This window comes from Meleagris gallopavo, chromosome 30 (assembly GCF_905368555.1).
Source record: "Meleagris gallopavo chromosome 30, MGAL_WU_HG_1.1, whole genome shotgun sequence".
NCBI classification, from domain to species: domain Eukaryota; kingdom Metazoa; phylum Chordata; class Aves; order Galliformes; family Phasianidae; genus Meleagris; species Meleagris gallopavo.
The window spans coordinates 1,050,199-1,067,835 of record NC_139433.1 but is presented as its reverse complement, the minus strand read 5'-3'; the positions used below and the strand labels follow the sequence as shown (position 1 = coordinate 1,067,835).

The 17,637-nt window shown below is 53.9% G+C and overlaps 2 protein-coding genes across 4 annotated transcripts; one reads left to right on the top strand and one right to left on the bottom strand.

The window, feature by feature from the left end:
• Positions 1–700: 700 nt before the first annotated feature.
• On the bottom strand, positions 701–3,625 carry LOC104914649 (uncharacterized). 3 transcript variants are annotated; one of them, XM_010724807.3, is made up of 2 exons: positions 3,133–3,625; positions 701–2,005 (listed from the first exon to the last, which is right to left on the bottom strand). In XM_010724807.3, the coding sequence occupies exons 1-2, from the start codon at positions 3,277–3,279 to the stop codon at positions 887–889; spliced, it is 1,266 nt and encodes a 421-aa protein (XP_010723109.2). In that variant the 5' UTR covers positions 3,280–3,625; the 3' UTR covers positions 701–886. The 3 variants fall into 3 exon arrangements, with proteins under 3 accessions (XP_010723109.2, XP_010723110.2, XP_085068174.1); XM_010724808.4 differs by lacking the exon at positions 3,133–3,625 and adding an exon at positions 2,478–2,674; XM_085212048.1 differs by lacking the exon at positions 3,133–3,625 and adding an exon at positions 2,168–2,463.
• Positions 3,626–3,627: 2 nt separating this feature from the next.
• Positions 3,628–17,619, top strand: FZR1 (fizzy and cell division cycle 20 related 1). The gene is made up of 14 exons (XM_085212047.1): positions 3,628–3,775; positions 8,238–8,379; positions 9,307–9,432; positions 9,652–9,715; positions 10,149–10,276; positions 10,721–10,803; positions 11,204–11,387; positions 11,567–11,632; positions 12,073–12,175; positions 12,734–12,918; positions 13,772–14,005; positions 14,086–14,190; positions 14,834–14,926; positions 15,594–17,619. Exons 2-14 carry the CDS (start codon positions 8,311–8,313, stop codon positions 15,633–15,635), a joined length of 1,482 nt encoding a protein of 493 aa, XP_085068173.1. The 5' UTR covers positions 3,628–3,775; positions 8,238–8,310; the 3' UTR covers positions 15,636–17,619.
• Positions 17,620–17,637: the final 18 nt, after the last annotated feature.

The window sequence follows — 17,637 nt, the reverse complement described above, 5'->3', positions numbered from 1 at the left end:
CTCGCAGGGAGCTTTGCAGCTCTTCTCCCACGCTCGCAGCTTGAAGGTCCCACCTCCTGGCTACGCACCATCACATTTTGGCTGCAAAATGCACCAATGTGTGAAAACGGGACAGGCTGCAAACAGACCCCATCCAATGCTGACAGCCGGCGAGCAGATCTCAGCACAGTGGGTGCCAGGAGGGATAAGATTTGGGGCTGCAGCCAAGTCGGGGATGTGGCAGCCACCCCACTGCCCCCCGAGCCCGGATCCATCCCCGTGGGAAGACTGGTGCAGCCAGGCATGCCTGAGCTGCTCCCCCGCCCACCGCCTGGAACAAAGTGCTGAGGAAGGTGTCTGTGCCCAGCCCTGCCTTGGCACGGTGAAGCAGTGTGCCACGGGGCTCAGCCACCACTGCGTGATTTCTCAGCCGATAGCAGCAGAGCTGCGTGCTTCCCTGCACAGCAGCACAATGGGATAAGGCTCAGACCCCCAGCACAAAATTTTAGTCCTGCAGAGCTGGGTTTGCAGGTGCAGTTCCATTCCCAGCTGGTGCCAGCCCACAGCAAGTCACTGCTCTGCTTCCTCCTCCCCTTCCACGTCTGCACACATTTGCACAATGGGTTTTGTGCTTTGGCGCTCTGCCTCCTCACTTCCAACCCTTCTGAGTCCTGCCAACACCAGGGCTGCAGCCATGCGATGGGATGACCTGACAACCCTCTCCCCGGCCAACCATGACCCTGCTTTATTCACACAGTACAGAGCACATCACTATACTGCAGAGAGAGCCCAAGTGTGAGATACATCCCTCTGCCTGCAACCGAGAGGCAAAAATCAACATGAACTGAAGGGCTGGCACCGACCCACAGGGCCTAAGAAGGAGCACAGTGTGTTCCCCCTGCAGCCGTCAGCCCTCCCCACAGTTCTCAAAGTACTGGCACATCAGTTCACGCACTTGCTCAGCCCGGCCATCCTCCATGGCAGCGGGTGCAGGCTGGCAAGGCTTGGGCAGCTCGGTGGGCTCGGTGCCCTCCAGCCACTCCTCGTTGAATGGGTTGTCGTGCGCCTCGCAGACGTTGTGCAGAATGCAGCAGGCCAGGACGAGGGTGGGCAGCAGCTCCAGGCTGCAGTCATCACACTTGAGGAGGATCTGCCAGCGGGCCTTCAGGCGCAGGAAGGCGTTCTCGATCACGCTGTGCGCCCGCTTGAGGCGATAATTGAACTGCAGCTGGCGCTGGGTGAGGCTCTCATCCTCCTGGTAGGGCTTGAGAATCCAGTCCTGCAAGGGGTAAGTGGCGTCACCCAGCAGCACGTACTTCTGTGCCTTGCCCATGAAGTCCTTGGGCGGGTTGGGGCACAGCCGGCCCTCCTTGGCCAGCACCCAGAGGCTGGAGCTCTCCAGCACTGCGCTGTTCTCCATGCTGCCGGGAAAAGCGGTGGAGACGTCCCAGAACTGGCCCAGCCCATCCACGGTGGCCTGGGTGAGGATGGAGTGCCAACCCTGCCCGTTGCAGTAATCGGCGCTCAGGCGCAGCGGGGGGTTGATGGGGATGTGCAGGCTGTCCAGGGCTCCGATGCAGTGTGGGAAGCCCCAGCGGGTGCGGAAGATGCGCACCATGTTCTCCAGCTCCTTCTCGTCGGGCAGACGGAGGTAGAGGGGTTTCAGCAGCAGGACCACGGCGTAGCTCACCTCCCGCACGCACGTCTGCACGGTGGAAGGCCCGACGCCGAAGAGCGGGCTGAGAGTCTGGTACTCCACATTGGTGGCCAAGTGCCACAGTGCCACAGCCACCCGCTTCTCCAGGGGCAGCGTGGGGTGGAAGTGGGAGCTGTGCGGGGCCAGCCCCGGCCGCAGGTGGTTGCAGATGTAGAAGAAAGTCTCCCGGGACATGCGGAACTTCTCCAACCAGTCCTGGGGGCCGAATTCCTTCAGGACCACCCGTTCCCACCAGTCTGCGCCCCGCAGGCTGGGCCAGGCGCGGGGATAGAAGTAGCAGCTGGTTCTCCTCCGGCGAGCGATCAGGAGCTGCGGGGAGACCATGGGGCTGTGAGACAGCTGCTCCCCAACCCTAATTCCCCCTCAGACCAAATTATTTTGCCCTCTGAGGACAAAGCAAGCTCAAGCAGCACAGGATGAAGGGACGCCCAATGGCCCTGGGCTCCAGGACCTCCTGCAGGGGGATCAAACCTTTGCATTCTTGGGAAGCCCCAGGAACCTGTCCTTTGTGCCCCTCCTGTCCCCATCCTTTGAGACCCTATGACCTCTCTGTCCCGTGTCTTTCCTGTTCTCCATCCTTTCCGTTCCCAGCCTTTCACCCTTCATCCCACTGTGTCACTGTCCCCCACATTTCTGTGACCTCTGCATCTTTCACATCCCCTGTCCCACACATTCCTACATCCTCTGCTTCCTCTGTACTTTGTGCACTGCCTTTTGTGTCCAAGCTCTCATTCTCATGTCCTTCAGGTCCCCAGCCCTTTTTTGTCACCCTGATCCTTACCCTTGGTGTCCCTGTGACCTGTGTCCCCTCCGTGTCTTTCCTGTCCTTTGTGTCCATTATTTGTGTCCCCCACACCTCATCTTCTATCTCCCTATGTCCTCATGTCCTCCATCAGTCACATCCCATTTTTTGTGACCCCACGTCCTTTGTATCCCCTCTGCAACCCCTGCCCTTCATGCTCAAATCCCCCCTCTTCTGGCCCCCCCCATCATTTGTGTCCCCATCCCCAGTATTTGTGCCCCTGTGACCCATTTACCTCCTGTCCCTTATCCTTCTGATCCCCCATCCTTTATGCCCCCCAAGCCCCCTCCTTTACATCACTGTACCCCCCACCCCCATTGATCGTATCCCACTTTTTGTGTCCTCTGCATCCCTTCACGCCCAGCCTCACATTCTCCATTTCACCATCTGTCCTTTGTGTCCCTGTGACCTCTGCATCCTTCACATCCCCACGCTTCATCTGCGCCCCCCCCACCCCCCACTGTCTCTCCATGCCCCCCAAACCACATTCCATTTTCCATCACCTCCGCGTCCCCACACCTCTACATCCCCAGCCCTTCGTGCTCACCCTGATAGCCCCATTCCCACCCCCGTCCTTTGCGTCCCTATGACCTCCACCCCTCCCCACCTCCCCGTCCCCATTTCCGCCCCTCACCGTCATCAGCCGTTTCTGCCGCTGGCTGTAATAATGCCGGATCCACGCCCGCCGCTGCGGCCCGTCCCAACGCCCGGCCATGGCCCTCCTTCGCCCTCCCGCCCGCCTCGCCAAAGCGCACAGCAGCACCAGCAGCCGCTCCCGCATTTTCAAATCGAGAGCCTGGGTCGCCCTGGAAGTGATTCGGCCGCGGGGTCACGGCGGGGCGGCGCCGCCTCGGCCCGGCCTGGAGGAGAGCGGGGACGGCGCAGGTCGGGCTGCGGGCCGGCAGAGGGGGGCACGACGGGGCTTCCCTCCCTCGCTCCGTGTCATTTGGTTTTATTTTAAGGGAATGATCGAGGCTGTCCTTAGCCTCCGTTTATTAGTGCTTGCTGTAAACGCAGCCCGGCGGAGGAACAATGAGCAACGGGACGGGGCGGGCCCGCTCCCCGCCGAGGCCCCACGGGTCGGAGCAGGCCGCGCCGCTGTCATGGCAACGCCCGCTGGTACTTCCTGTATTCATTCGAATAGGCGGACGGGCGCTCCCGTCGTGCCCCGCGCGGAGGGGCGGGACTTCCGGCCAGCAGCGGCCGCCATATTGCGGGAGAGCTGGGGCCGGCGCTGGTGACGGGCAGAGGCGGAGCGGGACCGGGCCGGCGGGCAGGTAGGCGGGTGGGGTTGGCGGCCGGGCCTGGGGCTGCCTCACGGTTCTGGGGAGCCGGGTCCGAGCGGGGCGGGCCCCTAAGGCTGACCGGACGCCCGTTTCCCCGGAGATGTGGGCCCTGGAGGGGCGGGCTGTGGAGGGGCCGGGCCTGGTGGGGCGGAGCCGGGCCGGGCGGGGCTCCCCCGCGTCGTGGCTTTGCGTCTCCCCCGTGTTCTGAGGGCCCTCGGGCCTGGCAGCAACGCTGTGCCCTTCCTCTGTGGCCCAAACGTGGCGGGGTGAGGCTGAGCTTCAGTGGGAGAGCTGAGAAATCGTCTTACGGCTCCTCTGCTGTCACAGAGCTGCGTGGGGCTGCAGACCGTTGGCGGTTTGAGCCTCTGCCTGCAGAACTCTGTGCTCTCCTCGTCGGGCTCACTGGGTAACGGGCAGCACATCTGTCCCCTGGTGTGCTGTTCAGCATCTGTCTGAGCTGCCCAGAGTGCATCCCTCGTGTAGCTGCCCTCTGCTGCCTTGTCAGGAGGGCTTGGCCAGTCCTGGAAAGCAGCTCTGCTGCTGTGAGGCAGCTTCCTCAATCGTGTCACAGTGGTGAATGGCAGCTGGGGTTGTGGTGTGTGCTCTGGTGAGAGAGCTAGGAAGCAGGGACAGAAACTGTGGTCGGGAGCTGTGTGTGTACGTGCAGCAAAAGCTGGGGCTGTGCTGCTGGTCCTCTGACAGCTTTTAGTGGTCTGAAGGAACTGAGCAATGCCTTGTGCCCTTTGTTATTATTTTTTAATGAATCGATGCTTTCCAAAAGGGAAATACTTTATATGTTGGGTGAATTACAGGGTTGAGGTCTTAAAAGCATCTCCTGCCTGTGGGAAAAGGGGGAGGCAGCTGTCAGAGCAGAGTCATCCATCAGAGATGCCATGGGCTTTATTGCTCAGATGGATTTCCTGTGATTTATAGCTCTCCTGAAGGCATAGTGCTCATTTTCTTGTGAAGTGCTCAGTCTTATTGAGTTAGGGTGTTTAATGATGCTAGCCTGGTGTTCTGTGCCCAAGGTTCCTCGCAGAGCTGTTACCCTGCTGGCAGCAGCACTTCATAATAAAGACTGATCTTTTTTATTACTATTATTTTATGCAGAAGCAGAATATTCTGGGGCTGTCGACTGAAGTTGCTGCATTTTCTGAATCCTTCGGCCCCGTTTGAGTGAATTAACCAGGGGGCACTGCTGCATTTCCAGTAGCTTAGAAGCACTTTGAGTTGCCTGTCTTCAGTGGGGCTGATGGACAGAGTTGCTGGTAAATTTTTAATCTTGGCTTTTAGAGCACTTGACTCACAATAAGGCTTTCGGTAAAGCAGAGCTTTTATCTGGAGCTGGGTGCTCTTAACAGCTGCTTATAACTTTGTTATGAGGCATAAGGGGAGATAAGCAGGAGAATGTGTTTTGCAAGCTTTTGTTTTCATTTAGAAATGAAACTGAATGACCAGAGTTAGGAGCTGTGGTGGAAAACAATCTGCAGGCTGCCTGTGGGTTGTAAGTGCTGCACATCGGAGGTTACAGGGCCTCGAGGAGGCAATGTGCTTTTCTTCTGCTGCCCCGGGTGTGACACGCAGCAGGGCAGAGCACACAAACTGCTTTAAAAAAAGCCCCGAAGGGTCTGTGAAATGCTATGAGATGTACATGGTGTGCTTGCTTTCTTGCTTCCTCAAGTTCTGTTTGTCTCTGGCACTTGGAGCAGATGAACTCCACCCTCAATACCTGATCCCAGAGTCCTAAGAGGCACTGCCAGCAGCTCAGCTCGGCTGGGAGGTGAGATGCAGGGCTGTGGTGGCACAGAGGAAGCCGTGTGAGGTTTGGTCATGGATCGGGTGATGGCCTCCAGGCTGCTGGCATTTTGGGAGAGGGGACATCTGAAAGCAGAGCCCTGCAGCGTTGATGTGTGTCCCTTGTGTGACATGCAGCGGGAGGAGATCACCAGAGACAGCTCCTGTGCAGCACACAGCACCACAGAGGAGATGTTTCCTTCCCACTCTGCCCGTGCACAGAGCAGGAGCTGCTTCCTTGCACGTGCAGGAGGAGAGGGAGGTGACAGAACCTGGTGGGTGCTGGGCCAAACCTGATCCATACTCAGTGCCTTCATTGAGCCAGAAAAGGAAGAGTTGCACAAACACTCTCGACATACCTTTGTTAATTATTGCATCTCTAAAACCGGAGAGCGTGGTGGTGTTGTTGTTGTTGTTTTTCCTGTGGCCTCTGTTGTTTGTTTTGACTTCGTAATAGGTGAACCTGTTAGGAGCCTTCCAGCTAATGAGGTGCACAGCTTGCCTGTTGACCCACAGGCGAGGGCTGACACAGCGCTGACCCCGCAGCTCATTGCATCCTGACGCCCTCTGTGTTTCCCAGCCCGTGGCTTCCTGTGCTGCTGCAGACTTTGTGCTGTTTTTGGCTTCCCTGGGAGCAGGCGTGGCTCTCGTCTTTATGAAGCGTTGCGGTGAAAAGGTGAAAGGAAGACAGAACTGCTGCCTGCAGGCGATAAAAAGGGGTTTAATGGTGATGCTGGGTTGTTTTTTTTTTTTTTTTTTTTTGAGAGGTTCCCTGCTGTGTGTGTGATTGTCGTGTCTGCTCCGATCAACCCGCTGCTGTCATCTGCAGTGAGATGTGTGTGGAATGAAAAACGTGATCTGGGAAGGGAGAGGAGCAAATCTGCAATTCTCCTAAGTGAATAAAAGCTGGGAAGGAAACCTGGGATCCCCTTGGCCGGGGATCTGGCTCTGTGTGCAGCAGTGAGGAGGGTTTCCTCTTCTATCAGGCTGAGCTCTGCAATTCAGCTTTGGTGAGCTGCACAATTCGGGAGGTGAGCAGCTGAAAGTGCTCATCTTGGGAGCACAACGTGGCAGATGTTGGCTTCCCTCCTTTCCTTCCAGGTGTGGAAAGGAGGAGGGTTTAGGAGAACATCTGTCCTACAAGTGGTGGTGATATCTGAGCACTGCTCACGTGCAAGAGGCAGTGAGGACAGCACTTCTCAAAGGAAGTCATGCATCTAAGATAATTCCGTGGGGTGAAAGTCCTCTGGGCTTGTAAAAGCATGCCAAGAAGCTTATTGGTGTGTGGGCTTGTTTGTTTTTCACAAAGGCTCCTTCAAAGGTGCCGTTGCCCCCTGGTTTCCTGCAGGCGTTACCTGGCACATGCAGGTCCATGCTGTTGTGTGAGGCTCTTTGCTCCTCATGCTTCACCCAGGGCTCTGCCCCAAGTGTTTCAGGTGAGCACAGCAGTGCCCCTCTGCCATCTGTTTAGGGCCAAAGCTGGCACAAAGCCTTCAGGTCAGTGCAGGGATCTGATCTGGGGCTCTGTGAGGTCTCAGAGCACTGATGGATGTGCAGTGTGTTGCACAGCATCAAATATTTGTCACCTCAGGACTGAACTGCAGGCTGGGCTCTGGTCTGCTAGGAGGGGGTGGTGTTTTGTGGCATCAGAGGTGGAAAAGAGGCACAAATAGCACACAAATAGCACACAACTTGGTGTGGATCTGCAGCATCTCCAGCTTTGGTTCTGCAGTGAACCTGAAGGCTGAATGCAGGCAGGTGACAAAAATATTGCAGTTCCACCTTGCAGCACTTTGATTTTCAAATCCAGCTCGAATTCAGCCAGCTAGAAGAGGGCATTTCTGGAACCTGGACACCCTGGAGCTGGTGGCAGTGAGCACACAGCAGGCTGGGGGCTGTGTGCAGGATGCACTGACTGCACAGGCTCTGGGAAGGCAGAAATAGCATGGATTTCTCGTAGGACAGACCTCGTCTTATTGGTGTGCTGCTGAATTTCTTTGCAGCCTTTGAGGGTGAGGTTTGGGGTTAAGGGGGTTAGAATCCATGTTTGTACAGTTTGGAGCTGCAGTGTGTGAAGCTCTCTCAGCCCATGCCTTGGGTTTCCAGAACTCAGAGCAGCACGTTGCTGTGTAATGGGATCCATGTCTATATCTGCATCACAGAGCTGAGCCGTTTGGAGAAGAAACCTCCCATGGGTGGCATCCCTAACAGATCATGCACCTCGTGTGGGTTCTGCACACTGCTTTTCTCTTATTCTTGGTGTAAAAAATGCGTTTGGTTGGAACCCCCTGGTTTGAGAGGTCTTGTTGGCTTGAAGGATGGATGTGGAAGATGACGGGGAGGTATATGTAGTGAGAAATAAGCTAAAAAGGAGGAGTGAGATGGGATGTGACGAGCGTTTTCAGTACTGTATATTTCTAACTCCATCACTGAAAAATGCCAAAGGCTTACGAGGTGTTTTTGGCTGTAATGCCATCCCTGGTGGCTGGCTGTGTTTGGTGGAAGCTGATCGCTGCTCAGTCTGGTGGCTGCCTCTGAAAAGAACATATGGGAGAAATGTGGGAAGTGCCAAAGGAGAGGCTGGGTGCTCGGTCCTCAGCTTCTGAGCGAGGAGTCGTAATATTTGGGGGGGGGTTTCTTCCCCTGTCTGTTGCAGCAGACTAATTACTGATTGGACTTCATGAGCATAAAGCCCTGAGATTGCTGCACTCCCCAGCCCTGATCCTTCCAGCATGGACCAGGATTATGAGAGACGTCTCCTGCGCCAAATCAACATACAGAATGAGAACACAATGCCCTGTGTAAGTACAGATGTCTGTGCTCACTGACCTTAGCCTGGGTTTGAGCTCTGCTCTGTTTCCTTTCTCTTGAGCTTTGGGAGACATGGGGAGCTGTCTGTTGTTGGGCTGTAAGCAGGTGTGAGTTCCTGAGCTGTTCTGGGAGGAACCAAATAGCAGTGCTTTGACACAGACAGGCTCAGTTTGGGTTGCAAAAATGAATTAAGGTGTATTTTGTAGCACGATGATGCCTTTTGCAAATCATCTCAGTTGCATGCAGAGTGTGAAGATGTTGAGGGCTAACAAACAGAACAGCCTTAGGACTGGAGGCCAAAGCAGCCCAAGAGGGCACTAGAGAGCAGGGCAAGGCAGCACCAGTGTTTCTCAGTCCCTGAGCAAATCCTTCTGGAGACATTTCCAGAGACGAGCGGAGCAGCACTAACGTAACAAGGGCAGATGATGCCTGACCTTCCTGGGAGCCGTCTGTGACAGCACAGTTTCACTTCCTGGAGGAGAGGAGGGAGTAAATGTCATTTATGCTGAGTTTAGCAAGGCTTTTGGCAGTCTCCCTTAACTCTGCCGTAGCAGAAATGAAGGGTGGTGGTCTGGGAGGGAGGTGGAGTCCCCAGGTTTGTGGGGAAGGGGCTGACGTACCTGGGACGGAGCTGCAGTCAGAGGGAGTTTGACAGGCTGGAGGAGTGAGCTGGGGGACCTCTCCAACATCAGTTGTTCTATCAAAACAGGTGTGCCCGCAGGTGAGGTTCCTGCAGCTCACACACCAGGCACCTTGCCCTGCTCTGGCCTCTCTAGCAGCTCTGTGATGGGGATGAGCAAGTGCCTTACCCTTCTGGTTAGGCGTATTTAGCTTGGATGCGACCTCTTTGATGTTTTTCAGACCCCTTACTGAGACCAGTGCTTGTGTTCCTTCATTTCTCTCATTCTTTAATTCAGGTAGCAGAGATGAGAAGAACCCTGACACCTTCCAATTCTCCAATGTCATCTCCCAGTAAACATGGAGACAGATTCATTCCCTCGAGAGCTGGGGCCAACTGGAGCATCAACTTCCACAGAATAAATGTAAGCTCTGCTCCCCTCCCAAAACCTCTGAATAAGGAAGTTGCTGTGCCTTGTTTTGTCCAGAGCTGCTGTGTGTATCATCTGCAGCACGGCCTCAGACCTTCTTTTGAAGAGTTGCTCTGAATGTGCATCTTCTGCCCCGCAGTGGCAGCCTGCTGTCTGTTGGGTGTTCTGCATACAGACGTTTCTGTACAGTGATTGCATCTTTTCCCCTTTCAGGAAAATGAAAAATCACCAAGTCAGAACAGAAAAGCAAAGGATGCTACGTCAGACAACGGCAAAGGTGAGACCTTCTTTCTATCCCTAGCAGCCACAGCTGCGGCTTTTATTTCCATTTGGTGCCAACTTCAGGACCAGGTGAATGCTGGCATTTGGGTGCTCGTGCCAGAAGCCACGCTGGTGTCCTTAAAAATGCAACTTGAAATGCACGTGTTGTGGGAGTGAATGGAGGTCACCTCAGCAGGCTACTGATGGGCATCTGGGAAGCAAGGGCACGTTTGTGTTCTGTGATTTATTGTCACAACGCACTTTTCTGATGGAGAGGAAAGAGGAGGAGTTCACTAAGAGTTGTAATTCCTGGGAATTAATAACTGGGAATCCCAGGCTTATTAAGAGCCCCATGAGTGTACAGGTTGAGCAGTCGTGGTCCTCTCAGTCTGTGCAGAGCTGTCTGTGGCTCCAGAACGCTCTGCCTCAGCTCCTGTTTGGGTTCACAGATGGCCTTGCTTATTCTGCCCTGCTGAAGAACGAGCTCCTGGGAGCAGGGATTGAGAAAGTGCAGGACCCACAGACAGAGGACAGGAGGTTGCAGCCTTCCACTCCGGAGAAGAAGTCTCTCTTCACTGTAAGTTGGTTGCATTCAGACAAAGGCAGGTTGTAAGTCTGTGCGAGGGGAGCAAGGCCCACACTTCTGTGAAGCTGCTGATGAAAGCAAGTTAGTGTTGTGACTTTACTTATGTAAGCTGTTGAGAACCAAAATTTGTTAGCTTGTAAAGGCAGTACGAGCACCTGTAGTGAGCTGTGTGCTTCCTATTTCTGTACTGCCGAGGAAACTGAGTGGGACTGAAGCTTTTTTACCCACTCCAAAACTGTAAGTGACCCAACCAAGGTCTCAGACTTGTGTGGAGATTAATCTTGTGTGGGTGTACATCTGGAACACTGAGAGTAGGGAGGAACTGAGAAGACTGAGAAAGTGACAGTGGGTGTTGGAGATAGCCAGGCACTCGTGCCTGTTTTGTGAGGGATCCTCTCACCCGTGGATGTGCTGAGGTGTGCTTTCTTCATGCAGTATTCCCTCAGCACAAAACGTTCCAGTCCAGACGATGGCAATGAGGTCTCACCGTATTCCTTGTCTCCTGTCAGCAACAAAAGGTATTACTGATCCTGCACAAAGAAGGGAAGGGTTGGGTTCTCTAGGGTTTGGTTTTTTTTTTCCTAAGGCAATTGAAATTGCCACTTGGATTGGTTTTGGAAGTCTGAGAAAGGTAATAAATACGGACAGGCAAGTTCCCTAGGGATCTGTGCAGGTGTCCAGCCTGCTCAGACCTGCAGGATGTGTTGTCTGAGCAACCACAGCCAGTTCACCTTTTGCTACTGAGCTCCTTTGCAGAGGCAGAACCCAATTCCTTCTATTCTTATCTGCTGGAAGGAGTTTTACTGCCTCTTTCTGTTTCTGTAAAAATGCAGATTAGCTTTCAAGAGCAGCTGCATCCATCTGTGCAATCTGCTGTGATGTGTGGTATCCTATAGTTGTTTTTATGTCTGTAAATAGTCAGAAGCTGCTAAGGTCGCCTCGAAAACCAACTCGGAAGATCTCCAAGATTCCTTTCAAAGTGCTGGATGCCCCAGAACTGCAGGATGATTTCTACCTGAACCTGGTGGACTGGTCCTCTCTGAACGTGCTCAGCGTTGGCCTCGGGACGTGTGTTTACCTATGGAGTGCTTGCACCAGCCAGGTAAGTGCAGAGCAGGAAACCCACTGCTGCAGGTGTTACCCAGGCACAGAGCCTGTCACAGCTGTGGAAATGCACTGTGTGAGGAGCTCAGTGTCTGTAATGCTCCGTCCCGAGCCCCTCCCTCATTAGAGCAGCACCTAATGGTATATTTTCAGACTAATGGTGTCTTATCTTTCCAGGTGACCCGGCTGTGTGATCTCTCTGTGGAAGGAGACTCTGTGACATCCGTGGGCTGGTCAGAACGGGTCAGTATAACATTATCTGTAATAGCAACTGAAATTGAAGTGCTATCACTGTAGCTGGGTAGCCCTTCCTCACCAGTTTTAGCTTCTTTGGTTTATTTTTCTGTATTGCCCTGAATTCCCTGTGTGCTGTAAGTTAAATCTGTCTCTGCTAAATGAGGGGGTAAAGAGAGGAACCTCTTGTATTTTGAGGTATTCAATAAGAGAGATGGGAGGGAAAAAGCCAGGTCGCTTTTCTATCTCTCCACAATAAAATGCTACAACAAATACGTTCCATCCTGGCTACGTGACTCTCCAGCAGGGAAGAGATGGAAGATAGAAGAACTCTGGATGCTTTCCATCTCACGGGTTTCATCTTGAGGCTTTTCCTGAGCACGCAGCTTTTTGTTTGACATCTGTCTATGCTTACTAGTCTTACTGATGGTGGTTTTCTGTTTGTCTAGGGGACCCTGGTGGCTGTTGGCACTCACAAGGGCTTTGTACAGATCTGGGATGCAGCTGCAGGAAAAAAGCTCTCCATGCTGGAGGGACACACAGCCAGAGTTGGTAAGGAGGTGGGAGGTGGAAGATCCTGCACGTTTAGCTCCTGGATTTATTTATTTTTTTCCACTTTTCTCCTGCCAGGGATCTGCTAGAAATAGCAGAGCTCAAACGGCACCAGAACTGATATTTATATCCTGCTGTGTGCTGAGCTGCCTTGAAAATGTTGCCACCTAGTAATTGTGGTGTTCTGATCTTGGGTGTGGTGGTGTTTGAGTGCTTCTTGCAGCAGGTGTTTCCTCCATGTCTGAGGCATTTCAGTTTGGTTACAACACCGCTTTTCACTGCCACCTGCTTCCGCTTTCAGCCCTGCAGGCAGCAGCTTCTCACTGAGATTTCCAGTTCTGTGTATTTCAGGGACTGTTGTGTTGTTTTTTATCAGAGGCGTTGAATCTGAATGCTGAGATGAGATTTGGGGCGGTCAGATACCTTCTGAGTTCTGCCTTTGTGCTTTACTGCCTCGTGAGATGGGGTTGGTCTCTCATAGCTCCGGTAGCTGCGCTCTGCCTGCTCTGCAGGGCCCCCAAAGCACGCTCTTACGCCTCTTGTCTCCCTCTCTCGCAGGTGCCTTGGCATGGAACGCAGACCAGCTGTCCTCTGGGAGCAGGGACCGAATGATCCTCCAGAGGGACATCCGGACGCCCCCCCTGCAGTCGGAGCGGCGGCTCCAGGGCCACAGGCAGGAGGTCTGCGGGCTCAAGTGGTCCACAGACCACCAGCTCCTGGCATCTGGGGGGAATGACAACAAGGTACAGTGCTCAGTGCTGCTCACGTGAGGCTCGGCATCTCTGCATCCTCACCAAGAACCGTCAGCCCCCCCCTTTCTTTAAGCTGCTGGTGGAGGGGCGCTTATTTCAATTGCTGGGCCGCGTCCAACTGTAAATCACACTAAGCTTCTCCTCAGTCCTCTCTCTCTAATAAAATTAAAGAGGCAAATTTAATTTTGCACCTGTGTTTGGCTAATTAAATCCATAACTTGACTCGGTTTTGAGTTCAGTAAGGCTAAGCTGTACTTCCTGCCTTGGTTTAGGTAGTGTACAGTGAATAATGTTCACGCATGCAGAAGGAAACAGAGTTTAGGAGCTATGTAAGTTCTAATACCTATGGCACAGAGTTGTATCTCACTGAGTGCCATATGGAGGAAGCATCTGTTCCAAAGAAGCAGCATTCAGAGCCCTTTGGAGCGGGTTGCTAGGTAGTGAATGTACCCAGTGTACGTGTGACAGCATGGTTGTACCCAGTTCCTTGTCAGGATGTCTGCAGATGAATTTCAGTGTGTTTTTAGCCGCGTGTTGGAACAATACAGCCCCAAGATGAAAGGTCTTGAGTTGTTGTTCAGAGATGCCAGATCTTTGGCTTTATGAGCTTAACCTGAAGGCTTTTGTGGTCCGGTGGCTCCTCAGCTGAGCTCAGTGCCTGAGTGAGACGGGGGTAGGGCTGAGAGAGCTGAGCTGGCTGTGCTTGGGCAGAGCTGTGAGGAGCCATCACGTTTCCCAACCACCCTCATCAATCCCCGTGCAGCGTCGTGCTCTGTGGGTGTTGCGGACGCACGACTGCGGCGCGGCTTTGCTCACATCCCTCCTCTCCTCTCCGCTCCTCCAGCTCCTCGTCTGGAACCATTCCAGCCTGAGCCCCGTGCAGCAATACACGGAGCACCTGGCTGCAGTGAAAGCCATTGCCTGGTCTCCACACCAGCACGGCCTCCTCGCCTCCGGTGGTGGCACCGCTGACCGCTGCATCCGCTTCTGGAACACCCTGACAGGGCAGCCGCTGCAGTGCATCGACACCGGCTCCCAGGTGTGCAACCTGGCCTGGTCGAAGCACGCCAACGAGTTGGTGAGTCCCTCTGCGTGGCCCTCGCTGCTGAGCTGCCTCGTGGTAGGAAACACAACGTCTGTTTCCCTCTCTCCTTCCAGGTGAGCACCCACGGGTACTCGCAGAACCAGATCCTCGTCTGGAAATACCCCTCGCTCACTCAAGTAGCGAAGCTGACGGGGCACTCATACAGAGTCCTGTACCTGGTAAGCAGTGGCCGTGTTTCCACAGCAGCTGCTGAACATGTGCTGAGATGGGAGCACTGTCAACTGCCTCTGGTGTGGTAGAGACATGTGAGCGTTGCCCCGCAAGCGATGAAAAAAGCTCTGCCTGCTTTCCTTGCCTGCAAGGGATACTTTGATTTACTGCTATGGAAGTGTGAGGCTTTATTAATGAACAGCAAAGCTTGCCAGAACTCTTCAGAGGGAAGCACAGGATCTCTTCTCACTCCCATAAGGCTCGGTCACTGTTTGTTGGTAACTGCAAGCAGGGAATGACACGATGCCTTCAGCCTTCCTAATTCCGTATCAAAGCACCTGGTGAGGTAGGAGATCCGGGTGGATTAACTGCCTGCTTATGTTACGTTGGGCTTTTGGCAGAGTCCGGGCAGGTGATAAATATTGCTGGTAGTGTTTTGCAAGGTGGATTCCAACCCAGTGACTAATGAGTGGCATTTACCAGCTCTATCACCCTTCCTGCCTTAACGCACGTTTATAATCTGGGGAGGAATAGCCTCAGTTATAATTGGCACGGGGAAGGCGAGTCGACTCTCTCTCGTGCATTCCAATCAAGGTTTGTTTTCAACCTCAAGAATGTGATAGAGGCTCAGAGTTGCTCTCTTGGCTGCAGGCGATGTCCCCTGACGGGGAGGCCATCGTGACAGGAGCTGGAGATGAAACCTTGCGGTTCTGGAACGTCTTCAGTAAAACTCGCTCCACAAAGGTAAGGGTGCGTGCAGCTGCAGCAGGAATTCAGGCTGTCTGCTCTCTCCTTCTGCCTCACCTCTGGGTCCATTAACCTCACCCTGCGGATTGAGGGATGGTTGCAATTAAGAGTTAAACTTGGCTGCAATATAAAAGGCTTTGCAGTCATGAGACGCAATAAAAGGCTGGCTGTGCACACGCAGGGTAGCGTGACAAGGCGTCATTCTCCCAGCTGTCCCAGATCTGTGCTCACCTTGAGCCCACCACCATCCATCACTGCTGGCGTGATGCTGTCAGCTGATGGTGTCCTCATATTTTATTATCCTTCAGCTCCTTGCTTAACTGCTGGAAGTGATGACTCGGGGGGTACCAGCAGCGTGCCGTGCCCAGAGCTCCGGGGTGTGGTGCAGATAGCAGCACTGAGGCCCTAAGGAGGGCTCTGTGGGGGCAGCTCTGCTGCCTCTGGGTGTGGGGCTGTGGTGCAGCATTGCACACAGACGTGGGAATGGCACACTTGCCTGCCACGCTCCTTGTTATCGGTTGGGGGGGTGGGGGGGAGGTAGGAAAAAAACCACATGGGAATATTTATGGTGTTGGACTTTGAATGTTGTGCCCTGAGATACCTCAGCAGCGTGGCGGTGGTTAAAGCTCTGCAGTGCTTAGTGCTGCTTTACCTTTTCTTTCAGGAGTCCGTATCCGTTCTGAACCTCTTCACCAGGATACGGTAAACCCCCCCCATCCTGCGGCCCAGGAGAGTCCAGCCTCACGCAGCAGGATGGAACCACTGCTTTGGTGTGCATGGGACCCCAGAGAGCAGCCGGGAGGGGAGGGAGCCCCGCTGGGCCTGGAGGACGAACCCACAGGCACTGATTAAACAGTGCTTGTGAACGGCGCTGGGGCAGCATTTCGCTGGGGCTGTGGGGGGTGGGGGGTGGGAGGGAACTGCCAAAGGTTTATGGATTCATCCTTTGTAGAAGGGGTACGGGTAGAAGAGGTCAAACCAGCGCCCTCCAACCCTTGTTTTTTCTTTTGTACTGGAGAAAACGTGTTTACATGGACCACTGAGACCGGACCAAGGCCATCCCAACTGCTGTGTTGTATGCTCTCAGGAGAGATGAGAGTATCCTTGCCCCTGTGGGGCAATGCCCCGGCTGAGCGCTGGCCTCTCTGCTATCTAAAGGCACTCTTTAGAGCCTGGGATCCCCATTGCACCAGAGAACCACTTATTTCTTCCAAATGAAGCAGGTACCACAGTGCTGGCTCCATGAAGCTGCTGGGTTCTGGCCCGCTTTCCAGCCACCTCCAAACATAACATCTTTGGGCTTTGAAGAGGCTCCACCTCGGAGGGAATGCGCTCAAAGCAGCTTAAAATCGCTGTGGTGTGTTTTAGGCCAGTCCTTTATTTAACAGAGAGGGGAAAGGAAAAAAAGAAAAAAAAAAAAAAAGAAAGAAAAAAACTAAACTAAACACCAAAACACAACAATGGCTTTAAAAAGCAAAGCAAAGCGGTGTGCATGCGGAGCTCCCAGCTGTGTGCTGGGTTGGTTCCTGAGGACAGCCTTCCTGAGGACAAAAGCAGTTGTGATGTGCTTGAGAAACAAAACCACTCCTGTGGGATCTGGTTTATTTCAGAGGGAGCCTGGCCTCTTCTGGCTGGAAGGAAGGGGGGACGCCACGCCGGGGTGAGAGGGGGGCTCTCTTTGTGAAGCCAGGCAGAATTTGTTGCCCTTTGTGTTTCCCTTTCTGTTTTTTAATCTCCACGTTGATGCCAGGGGACCTGTTGATTTTCTTCGTTGTTGAAGCTGTATGGGAAGAGAGTTTGTGTCTGTGTGCCTGGGGTGCTGAGTGCCGTGGGAAGTGCTGCAAAGCGCTCACGTGTGCGTCTGGTGCTTTTAATTTAAGGAGAAGCTGTTCTGCTTGCAGCAGCCTGTTCTGTCTTACCGTGTCCGTGTGCCAACGCCGTGCCCTCCCTCCCGCACCGGGCTGTGCGTGCCGTTCCCTCTCCTTGGGATTTCCCTGGCTGTGTATATATAGACCTTGACCTGTTCTCCGTAGGGTGTAGAGGCAGTACTTCTTTTCCTGAAAGCAGGCTGTATGGGTAGCGGTGCCACCAGCCCCACGGTGCCCAGCTGTGAGCTGTCGTCACATCCAGCAGCCCCTGCTGCCCCTCCAGTATCACTGGGTGTAATTCTAAAAACCCAACGTTGGCACAACCACTCCGTTCTTGCAGCAGGAGCACAGCACTCAGTTTGGGGTTGGGCTGAAGGCCTCCTGATGTATCTTTTGTGGGTTTTGGTTGGTTGGTTGTTTTTTTTTTTGGCACTGTTAAATGTGGTGGTGGAGCACTGAGTGGATTTGATGGTCACGAATCCCACCCAGCGCAGGTTGGGGGCTGCAGGTGGCTGTTTGGGGGTGGGGTGGGGGCTGAGCTGTTGTGTGGGAGCTGAGGGTGGCAGTGGGGGAGCGTGGGGCTGCGTGCCTTCCTGCTGCCCTCATTAACCAGGGAAAGGAGGAAAGCCTTCATCAGCTGTTGTCTGTGAGCAGGGGGCAGCCCGGAGTCTCTGTGACAGTCTGTGACCGTGTGGCGTTGTTACATATACAGCATCGTGTGGTGGGGAGGGGGGAAAGAAAAAAAACAAACAGAAACAAGTATTGAGTTGTAACTTTTCCATGTAAAGCGTTCTAACTGGCATTAAACAAGTTGTGAATTTACACATCGGCTGTTCTCAC